Here is a 26,593-nt window from a genome sequence, read left to right on the forward strand (position 1 = left end):
AGGTGAGCACAGTTCAAACCTCATTGGAAGGTAATCTGTGGGCACCTTGCATCAGATGGGCAAACAGAAATGCTCGCTGAGAAGCTCTCATTTCAGCCAGCAGCAGAGGAAAAGATTTACTACACCTGGCAAATCACCTTTCAACAGAGAGCAGAACCTGTTGTGCTAAAAACATACTTAGCCACCCGCAGTTTATGTTTTTATTTTTGTCCTGCTATTCTGATAATCCTGATGTTTCTGTTTAACTCCAAATGAAGTGAACCATTAATGTCAAGTGAAACTAGGCCAACTTCTTCACCTACAGCCATATTTAAACAACTTTACAAGTAGTCCGTTTTTAAAGGTGCTGAGCACTTGGCACCTCTGAAAAATCAAATCTTTGGGCACCATTCCTCTCTTGGCTCAAGCTGACTGTGTATCTCAGACAACTGGAAATTCTTTGTTTTCAAATCCAAGTCTGTCCTCTCTGTCCTTAGCTCTGACACCTGTCACACTGGAGGCTTCTCAATGGATTTTTGGTGGCACAGAAATTACAAGGCCTTCCACGTCAGGATGAGCGTGTTCCTTTTCTTACTGAGCACAGCAGTGCAGTTAGGTTCCCATCACATTACCGAGAGCTGCTTCAAGACCAGGTGAGGTGAAATCGGTGAGCAACCCGGCAAACCAAAGAGCAGAGAACTAGCAGGGACCGCTCCTGCAGGGAACTTAGGAGAGTGTCTCTTCTGTGCCGGGATATCCTGGGAGCACTGACCACTGACTCTGCTTTTGAAACAAAGTGAAACAGTCTGCTAAGAGTGATTTCAAGCCAACTATTAGATTTCCCATGTGCATGTTGTATGTGCATGTTTTAGACTATCCCCAAGTAACACATGACATTCCCATTAGCTGTTGTTAACATCTACATCGGAGTAAGCCAGAATCTTAAGAAGATTAACCTCTGTTCCTTCTAACTGTTCCTTAATTTTTATTAGAACAATTTTTTGGGATAGTTTTGAGGGCTTTTTTCTTCCTTTGGATGGATACAGAAATTTCTCTGATGAAAGCTTCAGACTTTTTTAATTTAAACCAAACCAAAACAAAAAAGCCCAAAACCCCAACCCTGTAAAATTATTTTCCTTAAGGAAACTGCCAAAACTCTAGGAATCAAATTACAGAACAGAAGCAGACGTCACGATTCCAGCTTTACTCTACCTACTCGGGGAACCTGAATGCCTCTCTGAGGTGATGAGTTGATGGGAAACAGCACAATTCGGCACTAAGGAGGGAATTTCTATTTGTATTTAATGATCTCGGTGAAAGTGAAGCTTATACGCATATGTAATAGATTTCTGCATTCTTAAAACCTGGAAAATAATTCTTTTGCCTACTGCTGAATAACTCCTATGCACAAACCTACAGCCAGCTAAGAAAGAAAAAGACCAGCGGGGTCGTATCCATGGTCTGAGAAGTGTTTTGGTTAACTCCTTGTAAGACTGCTATAAAACATCGTTACAAAAAGCCAATTACCAGCGGACATATATTTGCTATCCAAGAGTACACTCAACCATTTTTTTAGGAATCCGCAAATTGAAAAATACTTCAAGGTCAGAGGGCCTGATTTTGGCCATGTCCTTCACTCATGATACATTTTCTGCTTTTTAAATTGACAGGCATTCTTCATTCATAAGCCCCATTGTTTTAATGGTCATTGACTTCAGGAAAATAAGGCCCTGTTACATCCAGTAACTGCTAACCCCATTTATCCAACCAATAAATAATCCCTCACCCTCTGCTCCCTCCCGCTCAACTCCTAGGTTATTACATTGCAACAGCTTGGCTCTATGCCTATTTAATCTCAGTAATAATGATCAAAACCAGAGTGCACAGATCTCAGGACCCTGATTAGGATCACCATCCAACTATACATAATACACATACTTCATTATAAACAGGAGGTTCTGCCAGAGGTTGCCAGATTCTATTGGAAATTCTACATTTCTCAGGACTTAATATTATCATCAGCAGTTTAGATCCCACTGGACTTTAGATGGTAAATGGTAAGTTTATTAGTTTTTTGTTAGAGGCAAGTGAGGAAGTGAGGTTTTTTTCCTTTCTACATTAACTTATGTCAAGAATGATGACTCTAAAAAGTCATTAGAAAGCAGAAAATGGAGGGTGATTACAGTGTAATATTGTACAACTGACAAGGCTCTGTTCCTCCTCCAACAAATACGAAATGCTGGTGAGGTTTCATGGCCATACATAGTAAGAAACGGGACAGTCCAAATTTAATATCTGCCTCACTGATTTGGGGTCATGTCTCTTTGGAGCTTTTTGTAGTGTATGTTAAAGAGTCCATTCACAGAGGACATGACTCAACTCCTATCTATGACAGTGGTCAAACATCTACTGACCAAAATTGTACAGGCCAAAGGTTCCGTTTGTCAGTCTCATGCTATAAAAAATAATAATAATAATAAAAAAAAAAAACAGTTTGCAGGTATACAGTCTAGTTTCTCCTGGCAAGGAGAAGATGGCATATTGATTTATCCTATCCAGCTATCTTCAACGTGTCTTGCACTCCAATGTGCAACAACAGCTACCATTTAAACAATGATTAAGAATCCCAAACTGTGAGTAAACAAATGTTCTGCTGTAGGCATGTTGCTTCCATCCTAAAGACAAGTCCACCTTCCAATGTATGTGGGAAATCCAGGAATTAACTTGGTTTCACTGCACACTCACTGGCTGATTCCTCTGCACATGCTGAATGTGCTGGCTAGCAGAGCCTTTTCTTCCACTGATGTGCTGCTACAAAAACAAAATAAGGCCTGGGAGTTTAAATTCATTTGTTTAACAAGAAACATGCAAATCTATAGTTTTAAATAATGCTTTGTCATCACACTGCCTTAAGAGGATTAAGATCAGCTTTGAGGCTTCTTCTGTTTTGCAGAGTCAGTTCCAAAGAGGGTCATGCTGTGGATAAAACACCAAACCCCCAGCCTTGGCTGTAGGTAGCCTGACAAACCCAAGTTTGTGCTGACACATTACACAGCTCTGATTCATGGCCACTTCGTAAATCAAACCATCTTCCTTATCAATTGGTTACCCAAATGAAAGCGACTTCCCTTTCCACTTTAAGTTGTCCAGAAACACCCAGGTGAGCCAGAATGATTTTTCTGTGTATGGAGAAAATGCCAGGCAAATTTGACAGAGGATTGCTGGTTGCAAAGGTGTGAAGTTCCTACAAGTTTTCATGGAAATTGGCAGCTGAGTAGGGAAAAAAACTGAAGGAAAGACCTCAGTAGGTTATCTTTTCTTAGACATCAGAGAATCTTCATGGGCACACAGCCTTGACACACCCGAAGAAAAGCGGGGCTTAATTATTTCTGCTGTCCTCAGATTTGTTTTTAAGTTAACTATTTTATCTCCTCTTCATAATACTAACGAATCCTTTACTGTAAAAAATGCCTATGGCACGAGATGATACCGTGCAAACTGTCTCTACCCATTAAATCTATTAAGTCCCTTTGTCCAGCATGGAGAATGGGGAGAGAAAAGCCTAGGCAGGAATTGATGGAGGAGGGATTTGCCTGTGCATATGGGTTAAAAGACATTTAATGAGTCACAGAAAATAATAGCTTTACACAGTAAAAGCATTCCCTCTCTCTGCTTCTCCCCCCCTGCTTTTCCACATAAATTATGTGAACATATCATCAAAACATGATGATTTTTATTTTCATAAATGGGGCCATATGTCAGCTAAAACAGAAAATGTGTGCTGAACTGTGATGTGGGTTACATGATACACTTTAATTGGATGTCACTTTAATGTAAACAGCTTTACATAAAACTCAGCCTTAAAGAAAACTTTTTAAAATTGTCAAATATTAGTTGCTAAAACAACTTGATGCTGCATGTGTCTTTTGCATTGCCTAGTCAATCAAAGGAGATCAGTCATGAAAGGGGCTAGATTCTCATCTCACTTGCACCAAAGCAGCGCAGAGACCAGGGCAGAGGTACTTAGAGGATGGAGCCAGGGGCAAAAGATTTTTTTTTTCCATAAACATTATCTTTGCCTATGTTTTCTATGTGAGAAGATTTTTTTTTTTAAATTGCAAATGTCATTTGTTCATCTAAACATTTAACAAGTGCAATTCACTTGTGGTCATGTCTGTATGCCAACATCCATTTTGCAATGGGAAAAATCTTAATCTGTAAGAACAAAATGAAAACAAAAACAAAACCCACCACCGAACAAGTACAATACACACACACTTATACGGGCAAAACAAACAACTTTTCCTTGCACAACCAACAGCTCTGAGTACCCATATGGAAATAGCGCCCATAAACATACTGCCGTAGAAATGAACAGCTGAAAGCAATGGGAATTTTAAAAAATTAAAATATAAACACTTTGGTAATGCTGGTAAAACATCTACCACTTACATTTGGAAACTTTAACAAGTCCGGATTTGCTAGGATTTGCAACCTCAGTGTTGCTACAGTCATTTTCTATACATATTCATAGGAAAAACGAGCCATATCTCACCTGCTGCTCTCCAGTAACTGCTGGCAAAAGCTTTTTCTTTGATGCCACCATGGCCTACTGTCACAGCAATGCTCAGAACAGATCTATTGAATGAGCTGTCAACTTCAAGTGGCAACTGAGTCCTACTCCCTTGCAATAACAAACTCACATTTTAGCATCAGATATGCAGGTGGAGAGACTCGCTATCTTTTAGAAGTACTTCTACATGTCAAACAATACTGCTGGCAGCAACACATTTGGTCAATCTCTCCATGGTTTCCTATAAATATATCCGTGGTTTCAGTTATCATTTGCTCAGACCTGCAGGTCCATACTGCCCTGTATACACTCTCAATCTTAAATATTATCCCTAACATTAAGGCAGAATCCCACAGGATTTTGCCAGTGTTTGTGGTTAGAAGCATCCCCTCTAAGCTATCCCACCAGAACCCAAGGTCTGCTGGGCAGGAAGAATAACAGCTCCCATTACTTAATCTTCAACTTTCTCTTGTCACTGCACCTAAGAGCCAAGGCAGAAGACTACAGGATGCCCTATTGGGCTTGGACTCCTCCTAAAACAAAAGAAGCTCCATGCTTCTCTCTGAGAACCATCTAACACGTTTTTGAATTATGTCTGGACCACCAACAAAGCTGTTGGTGAAAAAGGGGAGCGGCATTGTATTACAAAGCTTTTCCTTGCAGTTCCTGTTCCTAGTTATTGGCCGTCATAATGGCTTTTACAACGACGGCCGCGTAAATCAGCAGGCAAAGGCTGAATAGAATGTTCTGCCCTTGCCTCCTGATGAAAATTCCTGTCCAAAGAAGGGATAAAATAATAAAGTAGTTTTAAAGAATCACTTTTTTCCTTGGGTTTATTTTGGTTTAATTTAGCAGAATGCATAAAAGAAGGATAAAAAAAAAATCCATAAAGCCAAGAAAACCACAAAATCCCCTTAAAAAAGGAGATTTATGTTCAAGTTTGAAATGGCATAAACAGGCATTACAAACATCATCTCTGTTCCAATCAGAGTAATAAAAATTGTCTTACAAATTATAAGGCTATAAAAATTGGAGATGACTGCTTCTGCCGTCCAGTTGGCTTGCACTGACTTCGGTATTTGGTGTTCGAATGTAAACAGCACTGCTGATTCCTCACGTGTTGCCTGCCATTACAGCTTGCCACAGACAGATGAAAATGCATTAAAAGGGGGAGCTTGTTTGTGTGGCTGCTCCCACAAAGTGTGCAGCCCCCGAGCTGACCCCAGCCACAACGCCAGGGGACAGCTGAACCAGAAGGATACCTGCAGAGCATCGTGCCTTTTGCCCTGCCTGGTGCTTAGGGGAAACTCAGCAGCATCACGAGGAAAGCCTAGGGGAAGTTTATTGCTTTAAAGCCTCATTTTGCACATTAACGTCTGCTGAGACAGAACTCATCTTTGACCACATGTTGTGGAATGAAAAATATTTCAGAATCTGTTATTTTTTCTGGCTGTCCTGAAGTGGGCACCCAACTATCTCAGCCCACAGTACAGAGAAAACAGGCAACGCTTCCAGGATAGAACTGCTGTGGCTGCAACAGCACGAATAAAAAAACCCAAGCCAGATTGGCCTTTTATCAGGAAGATTTTGGATCTGCTGCACCTGAGCAGGGCACTGACAGCCCTGCAACCGCAACAGATGCCATTTGTTCCACGCAGACATGTCCACGTATGCTTATGCAGCCCCATCCAGCTGCCTGTCCCGCAGCTTTCTTACACCACCCGTCCTGCCTCCTAGTCAGATTACTTAAACAAAAGCCTATTTCCAGCTCTAAAACACAAATCCCGTGCATAAATGCTCTCTGGGGGTGGGTGCTGCTCTGAGCAATGTCTCACCAGGGATGGCTGTTGGTGACAGTATTTATCCCAGCCTCCAGCATTCATCCCCACGTGGGCTCTGTGCTGGCAGTAGTGCCAGGGCTCTTGAGGGGGTGGCATTTTGTCTTGCTCCCTCTGGCATAGCCCTGGCAGGCCATAGCCCTGCTATTCTTTTATATACCTTTGCAGCGAGGCAGTGGGATCCAGCATCCCTTTGTCAGCAACTGCTAGGGATGTAAATCCTTCTCAAAAGCAGGGATAGGGTCCGTTCTGCAGCACTTCACGTGAAAGATTACTTCAGACACTGCAAAATCAGCTCCTTACAGATCTCAGAAGTATGGGAGAAAATGAAATGTATTAGGACCACAGCTGTTCAGTACCTGCCTCCCATGTTCACCGGCAGGATACAGAAGAGAAGAAGCATGTTAAGGTGCTAACATGCCTGGCAGCAGGTGAATGATTTAAGGTGGTGACTTGGCACTCGTGGTGGGAGATTTATGTAAAACGTGATCTTGGTTCATGTATATACCCTTTCTGCAACAACCAGGCTGCGGGGAGGGTATGCATGGGGCAAAATGCACACGTACATACCTATATATACACCTACCTACACACACACACATATATGCGTATGCTTTAAAATACGCCCACAATGAAGTACAACTGCCTAATGAAATTACTGAATTTTGCCTGTCAGAGCCCTGCTGCCAATCTGCCACCACGCATTCCACCTTTCACAGAGAATTCAGTAAACATTTCAATCCAAATCTCAGACCCATAGCGGAGGTATCAGTAACAGTGACATATTATGAAACTTTCATTCCCTTTCCCCCTCCCCTCCTGCCCCAGTAATAACTGTCAGGCGATCCTGGCAATTTCACAAGCATAGCAATGATTCAGCTGGCAGATTTCAGTGGATTATTGTGGCCAATTTGGAAAAACACTCTAATAAGCATTACTTTCCAGAAACCAATATAAATCTGGAAGAGAGGATTATTAAACCCAGGGAAACTATAACAAAAGACATTAATTGCATTTTTGGAAGGACCTTTTGAATTAAATTATTACCTGCTAGTTTATAAGGCAAATATATAGATAAAACCCACTACCGTGACAAGAATTTATTTATACTGGCTCTACATATACGCTGCAGGAAATTTATGTATAAATATAATTTACACACAAACACTATGCTCATTTGTGGCATTATGTAAGCAATACATGTTGTTATATGTCTGTATGTATATCTTCAGACAATTAGGATTAGGTTATTTACTCTCACATACACACATATGCACACAAGTCAAGTAGAACAAAAGATCAAAGGTAGGAAGTGATCACGATGAATTATAAGCCATGTGTTTGTGTATTTGTATGTGTATTTGGGGGTTTCTAGATAGTCTTACAACAGAATACAGCAGTTTCTTAAATCAGGTCCACAGCACTTGGAAAGATTTTCCCGATTTGCTTCTCATTTGCTGCTTGTGCATAATTTTGAAAAATCACTGGCCTGCTCCAAAGTCTGCTGAAGTACATCAGGAGGTTTCTCTCAACATCAGCAAATGCTGGATCAGGCCATTAAGGCAGAAAAATTAATCATTGCCTCTAACTCTTGTGTCTTTGGGGATTGTGTGAGAGGAACGATGGAACAACCACAGGCCGTTTTGGAAGTTCAAACACAAGATGACTCAAGGATTCATCCCACTGTTGAATAACAGTTTGGAAAACAAAATACTGTATTCTTACAATAAAATGATGTAACCTCTGATTTTCTTATTTTCCCTGTTACAAGGCTGTTAGGTTGTACATGTGTTGCTCATATTTTGTCTGTGTTGTCTATTTATCTTTCCAAACACGTAGTGATTAGCTTTAGAAGGGAATGAGAAACCCCTTCCCTTCAAAGTGAACTCACGTCCTCATTGGAGCCAGCGTTCTGGAAGGCTTAATAAAGCAGCAGGAAGGCAGTGCCGCAAACAAATATTTAAATAGCTCAGATCAGATACCCCACTTATGACAAAAACTGGTCAGAAAGTCTGAATTTATTTTGATAACTCGAAAGCAGAGCTAGGTTTTCACACTCCATTATTATTAATGAATAGGCCAGGAACAAACACAGGAAGCCCAGCTCCAAAATAACTACTGCATAGGACACTGCTGCTATCCAAACAAAACACACGCGGGGACTGCGGCTGAGCCACACGACTCCCACACAGCTACTTTTTGTCTTCCTGGAGGGGAAATGGAGCCTCTGTCCTGAACCTGAACACGTTCAGCACCTGTCCTGTGCCAAATGCCAGTGCTGTCCTCTCTGGCTCTGGTATTGCCAAGTCTGCATTTCACAGCCACAGGAGCTGATAAACCTCTAGGTTTCTATAAATGCAGATGCAATTCACCTGTCTCCTCCTATTCTCAGCCAGCTCCCTCCAGGGAGCAGCCATTACAGAGGACAGGTTAAAAAAGAAGGATATTTGAACCCTCCACTGACCTTGGCAGATGACCACAAATCCCCTACAAATAATGAACTGTCCTTTTCCCAATAATTTCCATCTTAATTTTTGTTTCCTGGACGCCCCAAGACCAAAAACTCAAGCACTGTGCGGTAAAGTCAAAAATCTGCATCCACCACTAAACACAGGGACAGCTTTTCAGAGTAAGAAAGAATAAAGGAGTTGTCTCCCTTTCTCCTTCTAGCATTGCGTACTGATACATGCAAGTAAGACATGTCCTCCCTCTGCTTTTAATCCCAAAAGACAGCCAGGCATGAGCTGTCTGCTTAATTTGACAAACACTTGGCTTTCAGGAGGATATGACTCGCAGTAACAAAAGGCTCCAATGTCTTATATCGTTTTGCCCCAAACATTACTGCAGTGTGCAATTACCATAGAACTCACTGAGAAAACAAAGTCCCTGGATGATTCACGTTGCACATTTTCCCTAAACCTGAGCTAAAAACTTCAAAGCCTCCCAAACTGAATCACCAAACTGAATCACCATGTTTTCAAACATGTCGAGGAGCTTCAGGAAAGCAGCATTCAGAGGTGCCATACAGTGGAGCTGTGTGGAACACAGCAAGGCCCAGGGGAAGTCATCTACCTCCGTAACAGGAGCACTCAGTATCTTGTGAATCGGGGCTCAATTATTACGCTTGTATCATAAAGGCCTTGGCTGTGCTCCTGCTTGTTTGTGGTCACTGGGAGTTTTGCTTTCAGCACAGCTGAAATTTGCCTTTAGGAACTGGCAGAGGCTTAGAGCTTGCAGCTGGGCAGGCTCTGTGCAGGTGCTCAAAGGATGGAGACCCTGCCTTGCCCAGAGAGACTCTCTCCTCTGATGCCTGAGAGCGGATGGGACAGAGCAAAATGGGATTGCTGGAGGGTGGGAGGGCACCACCTCCTGCCTGCCCACGCAGCAGTAGCTGCAGTCCCAGCTGGGAGCCCCAGTGACCACTCTGCAGCTGCTCCAGCACGTCTAGAGACAGATCAACCTCTCTTCCCCTTGAATAAGGCCAATGGTTTGATAGCTAAACGATGTGTCTGTTTCTATAATAACATTACGAAACATTTATCAGAATTTACCAGAACCAGACTTGGGTCACGAGTAAAGCCACTGTACGCTCATAAATGTAGCAAAGAACCAGAAATTGGTCTTTTAAGGCTTTCTGTTCTTCATCTTTCATAATCTAAATTAAAATTGGCTGCAATCAGGCCTGGAAATTAGGCAGCCCTGCTATAGTTGTTTACCAGTAACTGTATTTGAGCTAAATTTGCCAGTATTCTATATTTAACATTTTCTTAAGTATACACTGGTGTCTTTGAGTGCATGGAGGGAAAGAGAGTTGAAACAATGACAACATTTTTGGTGCAACATTGCAGTCAAAAGAACTCAATTTAATATACAGGTTTGATAGTTTGTTTTGTCTAAGGTGGCTATTTTGCATGCTGGAGTTTTGTACTTGAAATGGTTCCTGGGCAAAACACTGTAGATTTAGAATGATACGCTGCCATGTTTTTATGAAAAATATGGTTTTGTTTAGGCTACAATTAGAAGCTTTCACAATTTGTCTCTGGAAAACTGAGACCAAAAACTCCAGAGTCAGTTTGTTTACTGTGAACTGAAGTAACATCTATCTTCGTAAAGTTTTACAACAAAAGAGCCTTCAGCATAGTGAGACCTAAGACTTTTCCTACTAAAACTGTAGGGCTGCCATGCAGTTCTTAATGCACTCCAATTCACAAGGCTACGAGCCATGCATTGTTTTGAAGCTATGGGGGTAAATCAAATTATTATGAATGACACTAATGATCCCATACTTGCTTGAACATAATGCATGGTATAGCCTTGCCTTTAGGGATTTTTTTTTTTATTTTTTTTTTTGTATTTATAATTGTTACAAATGGCTTGCTCCCTCTCTTTTGTTGATTTTACAAACAAATGCACTCAGGTACAGAGTCTGCCCTTTCCAGGTTAATCATGTGAGCCAAATCAGCCATGCCTATCATGTGAGAAGTCCCAGTGTAATACCTCAGAAAGGCCCGAGTGCAATAAACAGAGCAGCATATCATAAAATACATGCAACTACCTTCTCCCAGATGGAGCTAGAGCAACTGACCTGTGTCAGCGGATCCTCAAAGTCATGATTTAATAGAAGCCCTTTCGCATTGACTGGAATAGGTTTGGTTTTTCAAAGAAGTGGATCTAAACACAGTTATCAAAGGGAATTCCTGGGTGATCCAAGTATGCTGTCCTTGGGCAAAGCAGGCATTTTTATTAAGTACAGGTCAATTATAAATACAATATCCAAAAATAAAAATAAAATACAAAAGCTATATAATGAGAGAAGACAGCCATCACAGACTTTCAGAAATCCGAATGGTTTCTTTGCCGTGCCCCTTTCTTTCCCAGCAAAATCAGGCCAGATCCCAGCTGGTAAAAACTGGCAAATTTCCATTAGCCTGTGGGTCATTAACTCTGAAAAAAGGGCAGTTTCAAAACCAGTTTTGTGTATAGTGTTAGTTTCTGTCAGCGTTGCTATAAACAATCGAAATTGAAAGTATTTGGGATGACTGCAATACCCACTTCTTTCTCTTGCCATTCAGAGATGTGTTTCAACACAGACTTTCCTAAAACAATTTATATGTATCGGAGCCTGTATTCGACAAGATGAAATATTCAAAACAAGCTTCATCTGTCTTCTAAGTTGCACCCCTGGTGATGCACAAACAGTCTGTTGGCGATCAACAAGCATTAAACCAATGCTTAACGGAGGTGCCTTCACCTGCTCAGGGGAACAACTCATTCAGAACAGCTGGGGCAAATGCTAAGACCAGGGAGCTGATGTGCTCTGCACATCCTCATCAGCCACCAAAAACCTTTGCAAGAAATCTCAGTCCATGCCAGATGTAAAAGAGGGAGGCAGCACTATCATGCTTTTCACTATCTTGTTTTTTTTGCTATGTTTATCCTGCTCAGATTTGCCAAAGAATTGGCAAATGCAGGCCCAGGTACAGATTCAGCAGAGGAGATGGCGAGGGAAGAGCTGGCTGCCTTCTCTCTCCCCAGGTTTGGCTTACTGTCACCTGATTGTGAGCCCGTACCTGTGCATCTGTCACCTCCACAATGCAGCTGTGCCCTGCACCCTTTCCCAGACAAAACACAGCCCAATCTGATCTGATCTGATCGATGCACATCAAAGCATCACGCTTGAAACAAAACTTGAATTTCACTGCCTGAATTTTGAGGAAATTGAAGCAAGAATCTGCAGGTGAAGGTGCTGTGCTCAACAGCCCTTATTTGCCCAATTTTCCAACAGAAATAAAATATCCATATATCATGGCACAGTCGTTCTTGGCACAATGGTCCGTGTGGTACAATCGCATTCACCAGAATGAATAGCAAGGCTTTCATTCATGGTGAGAAGAAACATTTTGTTCTATAAAGGTCAAACCTGGTAAGAGCAAAGCAAAACAGAAGGTATCATTCTTGGCAACGTGACTGCTCTACCAGTCATCCCTGATTCCATGCTTGCCAGTGTGCAAAGAAAGCATTCATTTGTGAAATGGGCTGACAGCCTTGCCTGGAAGGATAGTGGGACACACAACATATGGGCTGCTGAGCACCACCTCTGTGCATGCTGCCTGTCCCTAGCTACCTTACAACAACATTAGGAGGACAGAATACACAAATAATATCTTTAGAGTGCAGACACCTGAAGGCTAAAAATGTATTCCTGTGCCTGGTATTGCAGGTCCTTCTCTTATGCCTAACGATAAAATCAATTTTCACAGAATGGCAGAAATCAGCAAGAAGATAGTTTACATTAAAGATTATTTTCTACAATTAGTTTTTCATTTATTCAGACGGTCTACCATATATTCTTCACACAATTGGGTATCCATTATTTTCACTGTAAAATTATTCCAGCCTAAAATATATCTCATAATTAGGAAACTTTGACTGAAAGATTAGAATTACATTTTCCTTTGCTCAGTTATGCCTGATCTCCCCTTCTTACATTCTCTGCTCTCATCTAAACAACCCCTCCCTTTCCTTGTTCTCTGCTCCCCAGCCTTTGTTTAATTCCTTTAATCTTTCCTTAAAAGACTGTGTCTCGGTCCCCTTAATCATTTTTTAATTTCCCATCCTTTAGGCGAGTGCCAAAGATGTTAAAATGAGAGATGGATGCTTGCCATAAAGGAACAGTACTCCTGTAACTCCAAAACAGTTGAAATCATGAGAACTTGCAGGCCATTACCCCATTATGTGAATGGTATTTTTACAGCACTAGAAATGAAGTAATGCAGAGACAAATATTCATGTTTTAAACGTGTTGTCATTCCAGTGGCCCAGCTACAAGTTGCGTGAGAGCAATCAATGTAACGTTAGAGATATCACAAGCCACAGTTCAAGAATGTCCACGCTTCACAAAAGTTCCTTCTGCTCTGATCCCTTCTACTTTGCCCAGTGCTAAAATGTCTTTCCTTTAAAAGGTCTAAATTTGCTGCTTTTCAGTATTCACCTATAAGGAGAGATAATATAAGGACAGAATCCCTCACCTGGCCTTTCCTGGCATGTTCACTGCGAACCTCTGACTCCTCACCCTTTAAATTCAGCACAGTCTCTTCACACCTGAAAGTCTTTCTGTTCATCTCCTTTCAAAATCCAAAGAAAAATGGTCAGTCATCATCAGAGATAGCTTTGGCCTATCATTTCAGCCCTCAAGTAAGATATATATAAGAAGAAGTTTGCCAAACTAGTGTAAAGCGTGCTATTTTTTAGCATCTACCTGGTTAAAAAACTTTGACTAAGCTGGTGTGCTCTGCGCAGCCGATGCATGTGCCAGGTTTCTGTGTGTTTGCTGTCATCTTTTCACTCCTGAAGACAAAACAAAAGCTAAAAATGTTTAGTTAGACCAAAGCGTTGTAAACAGTGACCTCTGAGATCACCCCAACCATGCAATTAAAGATGTCATAATGTTTGAGGATGTGCAGGAAGATGAAAGTCTGGGAATAACTGTGATGCTTTTACATATTTTCACATATTCTGCTTTTTTCTGCTCTCCCCATGTCATGTCTGAGGAGAGAATTTATTGCGTGGAGGCAAGTGGGCAACGTGTCAAGCATTAGATGTGGTTTTGCTGAGAACACCCCATACTGAGTCAGGTCTACTGCTGTTTTTCTGTCAGTCCAAGCAAGTACCACAAGGTAGGTCTCTTGCCAGACCCCTTCTCCCTGCAGCACCCTAGAACGTGTTTGCAGGCACCAGGACTCGGGCCATTCCAGGAGCACCCCCATGGGCCTTGTTTTCTGTGGAGACACTGTGCTGGAGATCTACAGGGAACCAGTCCGAGACCGTGTCTCTTTATAAAGGAAAGCAAAGCAATTCCTGCAGCCGGTCATTGCTGCACAAAGGCAGAGAAATGTAGTTGTACCCATTTTGAAATCAGCAAAAACAAGGCTGGGTTTGTTTCACACCACTCTGAAAGACCCTGGCTTCCAAGTGTCGACACTGCATCTTTCTCAAAGGCCGGGACAGAAAGGTATCTGTGCCTCTGGGTGTACTGAAGGGATTATTGTAATGTGACATGATACCTGGCCTCACGGAGGCTGGGCTCAGTGACCCAGAAGGCCCTACCAGTTTCGCCTGGTGTTTTCCTGTTTTTCTAATACTCCATCTTCCTCACTCTCTCGCTGAAACAGCAAGTGAAATCATATCAACATGGACACAGCAGATTAGCTTTACAAGGTTCCCACCTGTCTGACATTCATCAGCTCTCTAATCTAATAGTAACACAATACCCTGTACAAGTACACGTTGAATCGGCGTGCTCACAGCCTGGGGCCAAGGGCTGCAGGTTAAACTGATACCCAGGCGCTGAGCCCTGCCTGTCGCTGCCGGACCAACCTTCCTGCTGCCATTCCCAGGGCCTGGCAGCCCTCCACGCAAGGGTTAAAGGCAAGTTGTAAGCAATGGCTCTGAAACACTTGGAAGAATCTCCCTGAATCAAAACCATTTCATAAAAGGCTCTCTGCCAGGCAATAAAATATTTTTTGATGGACTCTTATTTTATCATTACCCATGTAAGAAAAATGTATTGCAAGAATCCCAACACAATTCAGGGAAGTAATCATTTGCAGATTTAGTAGGCATTCTCAATTGGCAAAAATGAAAGATTTATTGTAGGGATGATGAAACAAAGAGCAGTTGTGCAAACTTTACTGAGCTGGATTATGAGAACATGCTTTTTCCATTTCCCACTTTTAAATGCCTTGGATGCTGTTTCAAAAGAAAGATCAAAATCAATTATTTAACGCTGCAGCTACACCGTACCTGAGTGAGGATCTCTTCACACATATGTTATCTGTACACAGCAATAAAAGGAGGAGATCAAGGGACAATGCTGCTAGAGACAACAAAAGCAGACTTTGGAATAAAACTCATATTCCTCATTCTACAGTCAGCCCAGGGATGTGAACAGAAAGGTCGGGCAATGACAAATGTCTGTGATGTAAGTGTAAAAATTTCACTTGCTGAACACAGAAAATACAGGTGTCCTGGAGACAGCACACGGGGCTCTGAACACTCCGTAAGGGCAACAATTTATTTGAAAGCCACTGTATGGCTGAAGAAAAATTCAGTTTAGCAAACCCTTACTCACGTGAGTAATGCTCTGAAGCGGAAGGGACTTTTTGGTCAACAGAGGAGCGCAGTCTCACAGGAACTCTAAGAAATAGGTGGAAGAGAAAATACTTTGGGAAGAAACAGTTCTTTTTTCCTGCCTTTTCTGCCAGGGACTCAATGTGTGACTATTGGCACTTTGTAGCTGAGCCATTCTGGGCTCGCACACCCTGATGTAAATTCAGGCTTTCTTTACGATTACACCAGTGTAAACAGGGACAGAAGGTAGCGGAGTAATTTGCCTGAATTTAATGAATCTGGAATTTGGGTGCAACACTTTTCTGCACAGGAGATGCTGTACACTGGCAGAAGCTTGCAAGAGCTTTGAGGTTCACAGCAGAAGGAACTGTCAGAGATGCAGAGCAGCATTATGGATGTGTTACGTTATTGGCCTCGCTACCTCTCTGATTATTCACACTCACTGTGCTCCAGGGAGACTAACCTCGTTGTGCTCGTGTGGAAATGGAGATCTAACGTCAGCGTTTCCAGGAGTGCTCATGAAATTTCAGTACCTCCGTTATATGCTGTCTGCTTTGAGAGGAGGAGAACCTCAACTTCAGACATGCCCCATTCAAGGTAGGGACCTCCACAATACAGCTACCCAAATGCAGGGCGCACTTCTGAAAATCTTGCACGTTGTGGACTGTCAAATACCAGAAGGGCAAGTTTTGACAAACTGAATTTAAATAGCACATTATTTATTACTAGGCCCACTGGACAACTTGTTAAACAAGTGAGGGAAGGTTTCAGAATCTGGCCTGTTGTGAAGCCTATGCCAATATAACTGCCCCATGTTGCAGAATGATGTTTTTTTTTATTTCTCATCTGATTGTTAAAAGCTAAGTGTTGCTGGTTTGCCCTGAAGTAACAAACAAATGCATCATATTTAGAACTGAGATCCAACTGCATAAATGACTGTATAAAATTTTTAATGTGCACTAAATTCCTCTTTCTCCCCTGGGACTGCACTATACAGCCTTTGTGCTGCCTGCAAATGCAGATTAACATTTTTATTAAATGACATATGTTTCACTAATATGGAGTATTAAAATGTATTGGCCTAATAAGAAACGTTAATGAGTATATCGTTGGCACAGTTTTTAAACAATATTTAATTTTACTGCTTTTTAATTTGACCAAACCCTCTGCCAGGTGATTCAAGCTATTTTCTTTCTTGAGGTTAATCGTTGTTCAGGAAGGCTAAATCACTGAGAGTTCAGAACAATTCCAAGCCGTTTTTAATAATCCCCACAGAACACATACACAGAAATAAAATAAAGCCAAGCACTTAACCTCAAGTACACAGTCACAAAGACTGCTTAAAATTTTAGAACTTTCAAGCTTTCCACTTTCTAAGTGGAAAGACTAATAACGTTCAGATGCAAAATCTTTTAAAAATGAAATTTTAGGGGGAAAAAAATCCTCTGTCACTGCTCCCAGATATTAGATAACTGCCGACTGCCCACAGATCAGTCAATGCAACCTACTTTCCCAGACCTTGTGGAGACAACTCACCCAGCCAAAACGATGCTGGACCCATCTTTGAGGTACTCTTGGGGTGTGTTAAGACGTTCCCACAGGAAGGAGGTAGTTCACAAGTATGTTTACTGCACTGCAAAAAATAATGACTAGATGGGGAATGCATCTGACCAGCCAAGGGTGTACCACTTGTTCTTTCCTACCGTGCAGATTCATATAGTGACACTGATGGATGATTCAGTCCCAGACAGGATGCATAGTGAGAAGGAAGTCTTGTCACACTGTTGCTCCACTGGAAATGGCGAGCTCCACAAATCCTTAAGAGTTATTGCAAACCCAGCACTTACAGGCTGGAAAGCCTTTCCCTTTTTGCATCTTCAGATGTGATTATTTGATACAATTCATTGATCTGCATGGCAAAGAAATTGATCTTGTGGTGCAGCTGGAATGAATTGGCAGTTAAGAGGCTGCTTGCAAGATACCTTCAAAAGGTGATGCCCCGTGAGAGGTTTATAGGTCTGTGCTGAGACTGGGGCTTGAATAAATCTACATATGGACTATCATCCAGAGCCAGGCCACAGTAGAGCTGGAAATATTCTGTCTTAAAATCACTAGAAAGAAATCACTAATGGAGTTTTGTGGGGCAATGGGATAAGGATAAAAACATGGTATCGAGATGTAAGTTTTGTGTGCAAACTGGGCAAAGGAAAGGGAAAGAAGTCTAGGAAAAATCTTCCAAAAAGACCTGGGAGCAATGCCTAGAATTCTGTCTGGCAGCCAGACATCATAGGTCACAACTAATAAATTGTAAGTTTCTAAACTGGGCATACTTTAGCCTATATATTTGACAAAGAACACAAATGACTTAGCTCAGTGCGGAGGAGTTCTGATCGAATTACTTCTCTGTGCCACAATGGTGCCAAGCTGCACAGTTATGTAGAAGCATTTCAACACAAAAATGTTTCCTTCCTTTAAGATAATCGCTATCAGACTGCTGTCAGGTGTTTGTCAAAAGCTCGGAGCATTTAGGATTCTGACAAATATCTGCTGCTTTGGAGGAAAGTGGTTCATTTTACCTCTACTCAAATAATGTCACAGCTGGGATTATGTTAAAGATATATTTTTTTCAGTAGCCAAATCAAAACACTGAAGAATGAAGGGAGGAGAAATCAGTCCAGAATGAGCTGAGATACAATTGCTTGGGGCCTGCTCTAACAAAATAAAAACTCTAAATAAATCAAATGGGAAGAGCTTTTATACAACCTTGAAAAGCCTCTTTGTTTAGTACTTTTCATTCTGAAAAGTCAAAAAAGATAAAATACAAAAAATAAAATAAAATAAAATAAAATAAAAATCATTATTTCTAAATTAGTACACTGTTTAGAAAATGCCAATAGTAACAAAATCCTCCGGTCCTGTTCACTGTCCCCCAATCATTCTGTTTTCCCAACTGAATGTGATCCAGATTCACTAATGATTTTCTTCTCAAAACTCTGTTTTGCAATGATACTGCTACTGGTTGGAAAAAAATGGCCTGGAACATCTAGTAACATTTCTAGTGGGGAACATGGAAAGAAATATCCATGCTTGTGCCACAAGTCTAGCTGTTCCCTAAACCACTATCTGCTTCGTCTTGTCCCCATAGCTTAAGTAGATACTGAGTTTTATTAGCTGAAAGGATCCAGCACTGTGAGAAATCACAATAGTGGTAATTAATTACATTATATGGTATGGCAGTGAGGTTCACAGAGTGAGTACCCACTATGTTGTGGTGATATTACTGTTACTATCCCGCTTTGATTCTTAAAAGAATTAACAGTAGTATCTACACACAGTGACTAGCTCTGCATAAATATGCAAGGAAAACTGCACTCAAAAAGTAGTTTTAACAAGGTCCCCAATTACTAAATAATTTATCACTCAAATAAACTTTATGGAAATAAATGCTCCTGTGGATAAAACGGTATGTATTTAAAAGCCCCCTCCATGGAAGCCCAATGCTTCCATGTGAAGCCTACCATTCTCCATTTATCAGCTCTCTTCAATATCCTGTGTCAAATTTTTAAGGCATGCAACTGAGCTTGAATACCCTTCTGGGTGCTGGCAGCAATAGTCACAACTTACTTCCTCTGTATTTATTTAGATTTATGCAAACAAAAGGCCCGAGAGTATGTGGTGAGACCTAACCCATATCAAGCTGTTGAGAAAGAAGAGAAAAAGAACCGCCCTGCTCAGATGGAAATACATTCAGCCCATCCAGTGCTCTCAACCTGAGAAAGCAGCTGCACCTCACAGCACGTCCTGAAGGTCAGCAGTCCCAGGGGAGGGATGCCCCACGTTGGGAAGCTGACAGTCCCTCAGGGAATCACTGGAGCTACTCCCTCTGCGGCCCAGACACCGCAACGTGCTGTACTATTGCACCGTGGCTCCTGGCCGCACCAAGAACCCCAGGTTTGCATTCCTGTTCTGCTGCAGCGAACCAAGGCACAACCCCAGTCACAGAGGAAAGTCTCAGAGCTTTTGCTCTGCAAGATCTGTCAATCTGGAGCTCCCCCGTGGACACCAAGAGTTCAAATTCACCAGATGCTGGTGGGGAACTGAGGCAGTGAGGAGTCCAAAGCCATTTGCCTGCCTGTCCCGCAGTGCTGGGGCATGCCTGAACCCATCTGCACCACTGTCAGGCAGTCTCTAGTGGGTTTCGTAAACAGATAAACATTGTGTTTTCACCAAACCACTGAATTGCTGTCTACTTCTCCTCTAATCACAGAGTGGTTTTAATGGGGCAATTCCTTGAGTGTTGGGAAATGCCACCAAAGGGACCTCATAAAAAGAGAGATCTGTAACGAGGCAGCCTTGGTAGAACGGCTGCTTCCTAAGGACTTCAAAGGAAAGAAAGTGTGGCTAATACTGTTTTCTTAAAGCACTCCTTTGGCATCAGCGCATGACACCCTCCACACCAAAAGCTGAAAACACTTTGCAGAGCTCCACAGCATTCCCTCGGCTCCGGCTCCCTGTTCAGGTGAAGGATCTCCCGTCAGCCCGGGCATGCAGGCCCGTTCCCCTGCGCTCACAGGACCCGCTCGGGCTCACCGGCAGATGTAGCCTGCAGAGATCTCATTACTCAGCGTGCACTGCTGGGCACACGCTCCCCACTGACCGTAGGCAGCATAATCCTTGCTATCTACTGACAGCAGAGATTCCTCATGGGTTTCCTTAGCAGCAGTGGCAGTAACACTAATCTGCCTCACAGGCCTACTCTCGCCCTTAAGCGCCACAGCCGGGTTGCTGCCCATGACGACAAAGGCCTCGCGCGGGGCCTCCTGGCGCTCAGCTGGGAGTTGTCACAGGGTTATGCCACATTGAACCACCTGCGTCATACAGGTACAATAAAAATAACAAGAAGTACAGCAGGACTGCTATCTTTTATGTAATCCGTACAAAAATCTGTTTCATAGGTCGAATTGCCAGCGCTTTGTGTGATGCAGTGATCTGAACACAGCTGAGCTGGAATGCTGGAATTGCCTCAGGATGCCCCTAGGCAAGTTCCTTATCTGCTCTATGTCTCAATACAGGACTTATAAAGCCTCACCTTTAGGTTAGAACTAACCACAAACAGCACAAGTGCTGAGTTTCAGGGTGCACGACGGCAGAACCCAAATCCTTGCATTATGACTGTTCCCAAACTGAACACACCGCAGGTACACAAGGACAAAAGATTCTGCTTCCAAGTCTTACCCAGGCAGAAACACGATGCCACAGGCAGGGCTACAACATACACAGGAGGCGTTTGTTTCTTTGAAATGCATGAACTAGAAACATTAACAATGGCTGTTATCACCGCCCAGCTCTTTTGATGGATATCATGAACATTATGAAAGCCAATATCGATAAACAAGGTTTGCATATGTAGAAATTACAAAAAGGTAAATATAATACCTTTGCTCACGTCTGTGAAAGCCTGCAACATAGTTTCCCTGAACACATATGCATGCAGCGATGCTTACTTCATTTTCTACTCCTTATGAAGCCACAGAAAAGCACAAGAGGATAAACTGATAAGCCGAGCATGGATTTTTCCAAATCAAACAGTGCTAGACAACTAAATGAGCAGCTCTGTATTTACATTTGTAAGCAGAGGCTTAAACCAAAGATGTAATATTTAGAGATCAGCAGGGTTCTACCCACCAAAGTATTGGAAGAACTAAAAGACAGCAAAAGATGCAGCTATGAGATTTTTTTTTAAATAAAAACCATTTAAGCTTGCTAATTTTTGCTGTCTCAGACAATCAAAATTCCAATTGTCTGGGACATCAAATCTAAAAAAGCATGAAATTAATCTTCAGAAGTTAAAGTCTTAAAGGCATTGCATCATTATTTTTGTTGGATATATTTTTGATTATAATGCAGATGAACCCCAAATTTAATAAAACTAAAATAACATGAGTTAAGTATGAAACATAACAGGATATTGCAAAGAGATTAGGTAGTTTCCTCTAGACTACTTGCAGAGCCCAAGGAAAAACCAAGCTGAGGGACACAATGACAAGAAGGCACCACTAAATTAGAGTATTTAACAGAATATGAAAACAGTATACTCATAGTACACGTTTTGGCAATGAAACACAGCAAGCAGAATATGGACCCGAAACATCAGCACATCTCTACACCAGATACTGTCTTGCCTGTCGACTATCTGTAGTAAAGAAAGAAGCAGGCTAGCTAAATTTAAACCAGCTGTAACGATGAGAGTGTTACAGTTGGACTGAAGGAAGCTTACCTCATGAAAGTATTGTGGAAACTGCTGTTGGAAAGATAATAAAAGGATTAACTGCTGTTTTAGTGAACCATTTACTTTTCAATCAAAATGTCTCATGTATTTCCTGTTCTCAAGTAGCTTGAATTCCAAAATTCCTTTGTCTATTACAGTACATAGTAGCAAAGCTTGTCATAAGAAATTAATAATTTTACATGGAAAAGTACTTTTATGTATGATGGTGGGGTGCTGCTTGCTGTTAGCTTCTCCTGAGCAGCTCAATACCTAGTCGGCCAGTAATCTTACAGATGGGAACAAAATCGAGGGCTTAAAAAGAAAGTACAATGGGTAATTGTGAACAGCGAAAGAAAATCTCCACTACAAATACCAAGAGATGTAAAGTTACTTTAACAGGGCTACAGCAAAAATGAAACAAAATCTCAGACCTCTATAGACACAGAATGAATTGCCTTCTTAATTTGCAGGAATAACAGCACAATTATTATCACATCAAAAGAAACGCCATCATTTAAAATGACATGACATCACTGCACAAAGAAACTCTGCACAGCAACCCTTGTTTAAAGTGGAATGGAATTCACTGGGCAAATAATCCCCACTTGATATTAATAACTTTAAGGAGCCATGTTGCAGCTTTGGATCCTGTCCCTGCTAGATCAAGGTCTTTCCAGGATAGGAAACTAAATTTGCAACGACAACTTATTTTTCATATGCTCACTTGGATCCAGTTGTACTCCAGTAGAGGATTCCAGATTGTGACATTTAATACACAGATACATCTGCCGATAGCGGAAGGGTGTTGGTCTGGGAATAGAAGAGTTAACTGCAAGTTCTGCAATGTAAAGCACCAAATTCTGATTGGGGCAATCCCGGCTTTGGGAACAACAATACGCTATCTGCTGAAATAAAACATCTTTATGTGCTTACATGCCAAGGCTGGATACATGTGCCATGAAAGCTATCTGCAACAGCAGATGCAAAATTTTTTGCAACCTATTCACAATGTTAAGTATTGAGACACTATCAAAAACCACTTCTTTAATGCAGATGTACAGAATTGAAAGGCGAAATCTTTAGCATTTGCTAAGATGTTACATGATTTAATGTCTCTGGTTTATCCAGTTTCCTGTAGGAATGGGAATGTAACATTAGAAATCTGCTATACAATACCTGTCAAATACGCATTTTGCAGAAAAAAGGCAAAAGTTCCCGCACACATGGAGTCTACTGATTCTTTCAGCATTATAGTAAAGCTAATCAAGGTTTCATGTTTGAATATTTCCTTTAAAAACTGTGAGATAAAAGTAGGGAAAAGACCAGTTTCATTACAGAGACTGTTAAAAACAGTCAAAGAAAAGGAAGGCTAAAATAAAATAGGCATACTTTCACTGCTTACTTAGACTTAAGAAAGAAGCAACTAAGCTGCATTATCCTTGGATGATTTATGACCAAAAAAAAGATATTTACAGGAACTTCAAATTCCTTTATACTTTTACAAAACAGGGTTGAGCTACGTCTGGAAATGAGCAAGTCAGTTCTTTCACTCAAAATGAAAGAAACAGGTAAGTCTTAGAAACTTTCCATTTTATCTTGGACATGATGGCGTTGTCTAAAAATCTTCATTGTTTCCAGTATTATTTCAGGGAATATCCACTGAACAGTGTGGATATTAAGGTAACATTGCTTATTTATGTAATGGAAGTAAGAATATCATCAGGTGACTACCTAGAGAAAATTTTTCTCTGTAAAACCCTGAATAACTTTTTTCTTCCTTCTCCCTGCCATACCCATTGCAAGCCAGCAAGCTTTTCCTCAAACAAATGAAAAAAAAGGAAGCTTTTTATAAAAACATGCTTTCCTTTTCCTCCATAGAAAGCTACAGCTTGCCATGGAAAAGTTTGTCTTGATCTAACTTCCTTATGAACATTTTCCATTATATCATGTTCTGATCATAACAATAAATAGACACACAGTCAAAAATTCTGCCTATCAGGAACAACAACCTGCTGCTATAATCATCCCTTTTGTTTGGGCTCATTTGTGTGTGCGCGTATGTGCATGTGCACGCACGCACACGCGTGCGCATGTGGGTGTTACAAATAAGACTTTCCAAATTTCATGGCCCAATTTGGAAGCTTATGTCAAACTTGTTTTGCTTCATCTGTTTCAGTCAGGGTCTTATATCATTGTTGTTGCAAACATGTGGAAAGCTTAATGGAAGTCATTAACTTTTATTTTAGTTTAGCCATATTGTCATCATGGTGGGCAGATGCAGAGATGGTGCTATTCCCAAGATCCTCTTTTTGGAACACTGATGTTGTTTACATCTTCTTGATCAGAAGAGAACAATAGTTTTTACTTATTTTTAAAGCTCTGTTTTGCAAATTAAAAAAGCCCCTAAGAACCTTTGAAAATGTAATTGAAGATATTCCTTTTATTCTTTTAACTGTTTAAAATCCTTCACAAGTTTCTTTTTCTTTTCTAAACTGCCTTCTGAAACGTTTGCACTCGCAACTCTATGGTTTACTGTTCAGCTGAAGGAATGAAAAGAATTTCATTAGATGTGTTTTATGTTTCTTGATTAAAAATGTCACCCGAGGCTCAGTGACTTGTTTTACGTTAAGTGACTGCTGTGTGCTTTGATCATCACTTTATTAATGCTTTAATGAATATTAAAAAAAAAAATAAAGCGCTGTATTAAAAGTTAAGCTCTCATATAAGGAAACTGAATCCCTTTTCCAAGAACTACAGTATTTCTTACTCAAACATTTCCTTCTATATTAAGGCTTTCTCCAGTTCCCCTGCAGCCTGCTGCAGACTCTTACAGGAAAGCACAACAATTATATTGGAATAAGACTGAAGAGAGAGCAAACAAGAGAACAGAGTAGTATGCTTCTATTCAAACAAATAAATTCCAGACTTACCATGCACTTGTTTGGTTTTTCTCCAGAGTGAACCCTCATATGAATCAGCAGTTTGTAACGAGCATTGAAGGGTTTGTATCGGCGGACACAGCCTGCCCAAAAGCAAGTGAAGTCCTCTCCTTTCCGCTGGTCAATGTGCGTCTTTTCTATGTGTCTGACCAGTTCGTCTTGTTGGTCGTAAGTGGCACTGCAGTCAATCCACCGACAGACCTGCTTGCCATTGCCAAGGTCCTGTTCGTCCCCTTCGCTAGGCTGAAGGGATTTGGGAGACATAGAGGCGTGCAAGTGAGGCAGTGTCCCTTGAGTTTGGCTTAGCTGCTGGTGTAGGTGGTAAGGGGGAGGCAGCCCCTGATGATGTCGGAAAAGATCAGCAGCGGAGGAATAATCGTCAGCTGGTTCTTGTTTTAAGAAACTCACCTTCTGAGTGCTGTGGGAGGTGTTTTGATGAGGAATGCTACTACCATTCATCATAAGGCTGAGACTTCCATTCTCCTCGACTTGCTGCATTTGTATCTGCTCACAGTCACTTCTGTCACATTCAGTGGAAATAGGTACAAGACATGCTGGAGGGGAGGGAATACTGCAAGGGTTTCCAGGCTGAGAGCAAGACTGTGGCCGAGAGGATTTTTGAGCACTGTGATGACTGATCTCCACGGGATGAGAGGAAATGCCAGCTGAATTAGTTCGCAGTCCATTCACACAGGTGACCAGTGACGTCTGTGATGTGCGGATGATAGCTGTAATGTCAATTCCTTCAGCTGAAGACGGCACAACAGAGATGCATCTCTTCTTCAGGTTGCTCGCCTGTAGCCTAGCCGAGTGCTGAGGGGTGCCAAGTGACAATGGACCCAGGGAGGAGCTGTGTTCATTATTAAACAAGTAGGAAGAAAGTGAATTTGTAAAGCTATTATTCATTAGGTCTATTTCAGGATGCAGGCTACCGGAGGCTCTCAGCTCCATCCCCTCTGTAATCCTTCTATGCGTGGAAGCCTCAGACAGAACCTTATAATCACCGGGGCATTCTTGTTTAATGTGCTGAGCTGGGTGACTTCCATTCAGGCATGGAGCAGCAGAATCTACCGAGTCTTGAAACCTGGGTGACCTGTAATGTAGTTTGCATTAAGCATCACGAACTACCACAGGATTTATCATTTTTGTACAAGACACAACATTGGTTAAGCCCCGAAGAATGGAAGCACTTGTTTTCTGCTGAATGTTGCTTGTCTAAAGCAGCAATTACATCAAAAAATTCTGCGGTGTTTCCTCTACAACCCTTGTATAGGCAGCATCATTTTACATGGGATTAATTTTACACTCTGAGTTACGCACAGAACAGACAGTCTCCCCTCTACTGCTATGGGCAGTTCATCAATCACAATCTAGGTTTTCAATGCATAATAGATTGGGCAAAACAATAGCTGAGAATGAAGTTTGAGAGCTTTGGGCATTTTCAAATTATTCAAATATCAGCATTTTCCTCAGAACACACTGGGAAAATGCCTTGGCAATCTTAACACGAATAAAAAAAAGGCTAAAGCTGAATTTTGCTCACCCGTGACGGAGATGCTGTGCTTCGCTAAATTAAAAAAGGCACTCGATCAGTGGGGAAAAAAGGATTACAAATACAGAACAGCTCACTTTCAACTAGTGGTCCAGAGCAGATGAGAAATCAGACAACTATTTACTTCCAACGGCTCTACAGAAGATAACTAGAAGTCCACAACCAGTAGATTTAAACTGGCAGTCTGTGTATGTCCATTTCCATTTTTTGATAATCTGCATGGGTCTGCAACTGATAAGAAGTGAGTTTCTGCAGAAGTGATTTTCTATCTTTTTTGATGTGTGCTGAATCCAATCACTCAGGAAGCATAAACCC

At 41.5% G+C, this 26,593-nt stretch overlaps 1 protein-coding gene across 1 annotated transcript in view; it reads right to left on the reverse strand.

Moving 5' to 3' along the window:
- Positions 1-26,593, reverse strand: part of GLIS1 (GLIS family zinc finger 1) — a 188,835-nt gene that overhangs the window by 72,602 nt on the left and 89,640 nt on the right. The window contains exon 3 of the mRNA XM_084527455.1: positions 24,718-25,819. Within this exon, the coding sequence (XP_084383581.1) occupies positions 24,718-25,819 (1,102 nt within the window). The remainder of the gene's footprint in view (positions 1-24,717; positions 25,820-26,593) is intronic.

Source organism: Aythya ferina (assembly GCF_964211825.1).
Source record: "Aythya ferina genome assembly, chromosome: 8".
NCBI classification, from domain to species: domain Eukaryota; kingdom Metazoa; phylum Chordata; class Aves; order Anseriformes; family Anatidae; genus Aythya; species Aythya ferina.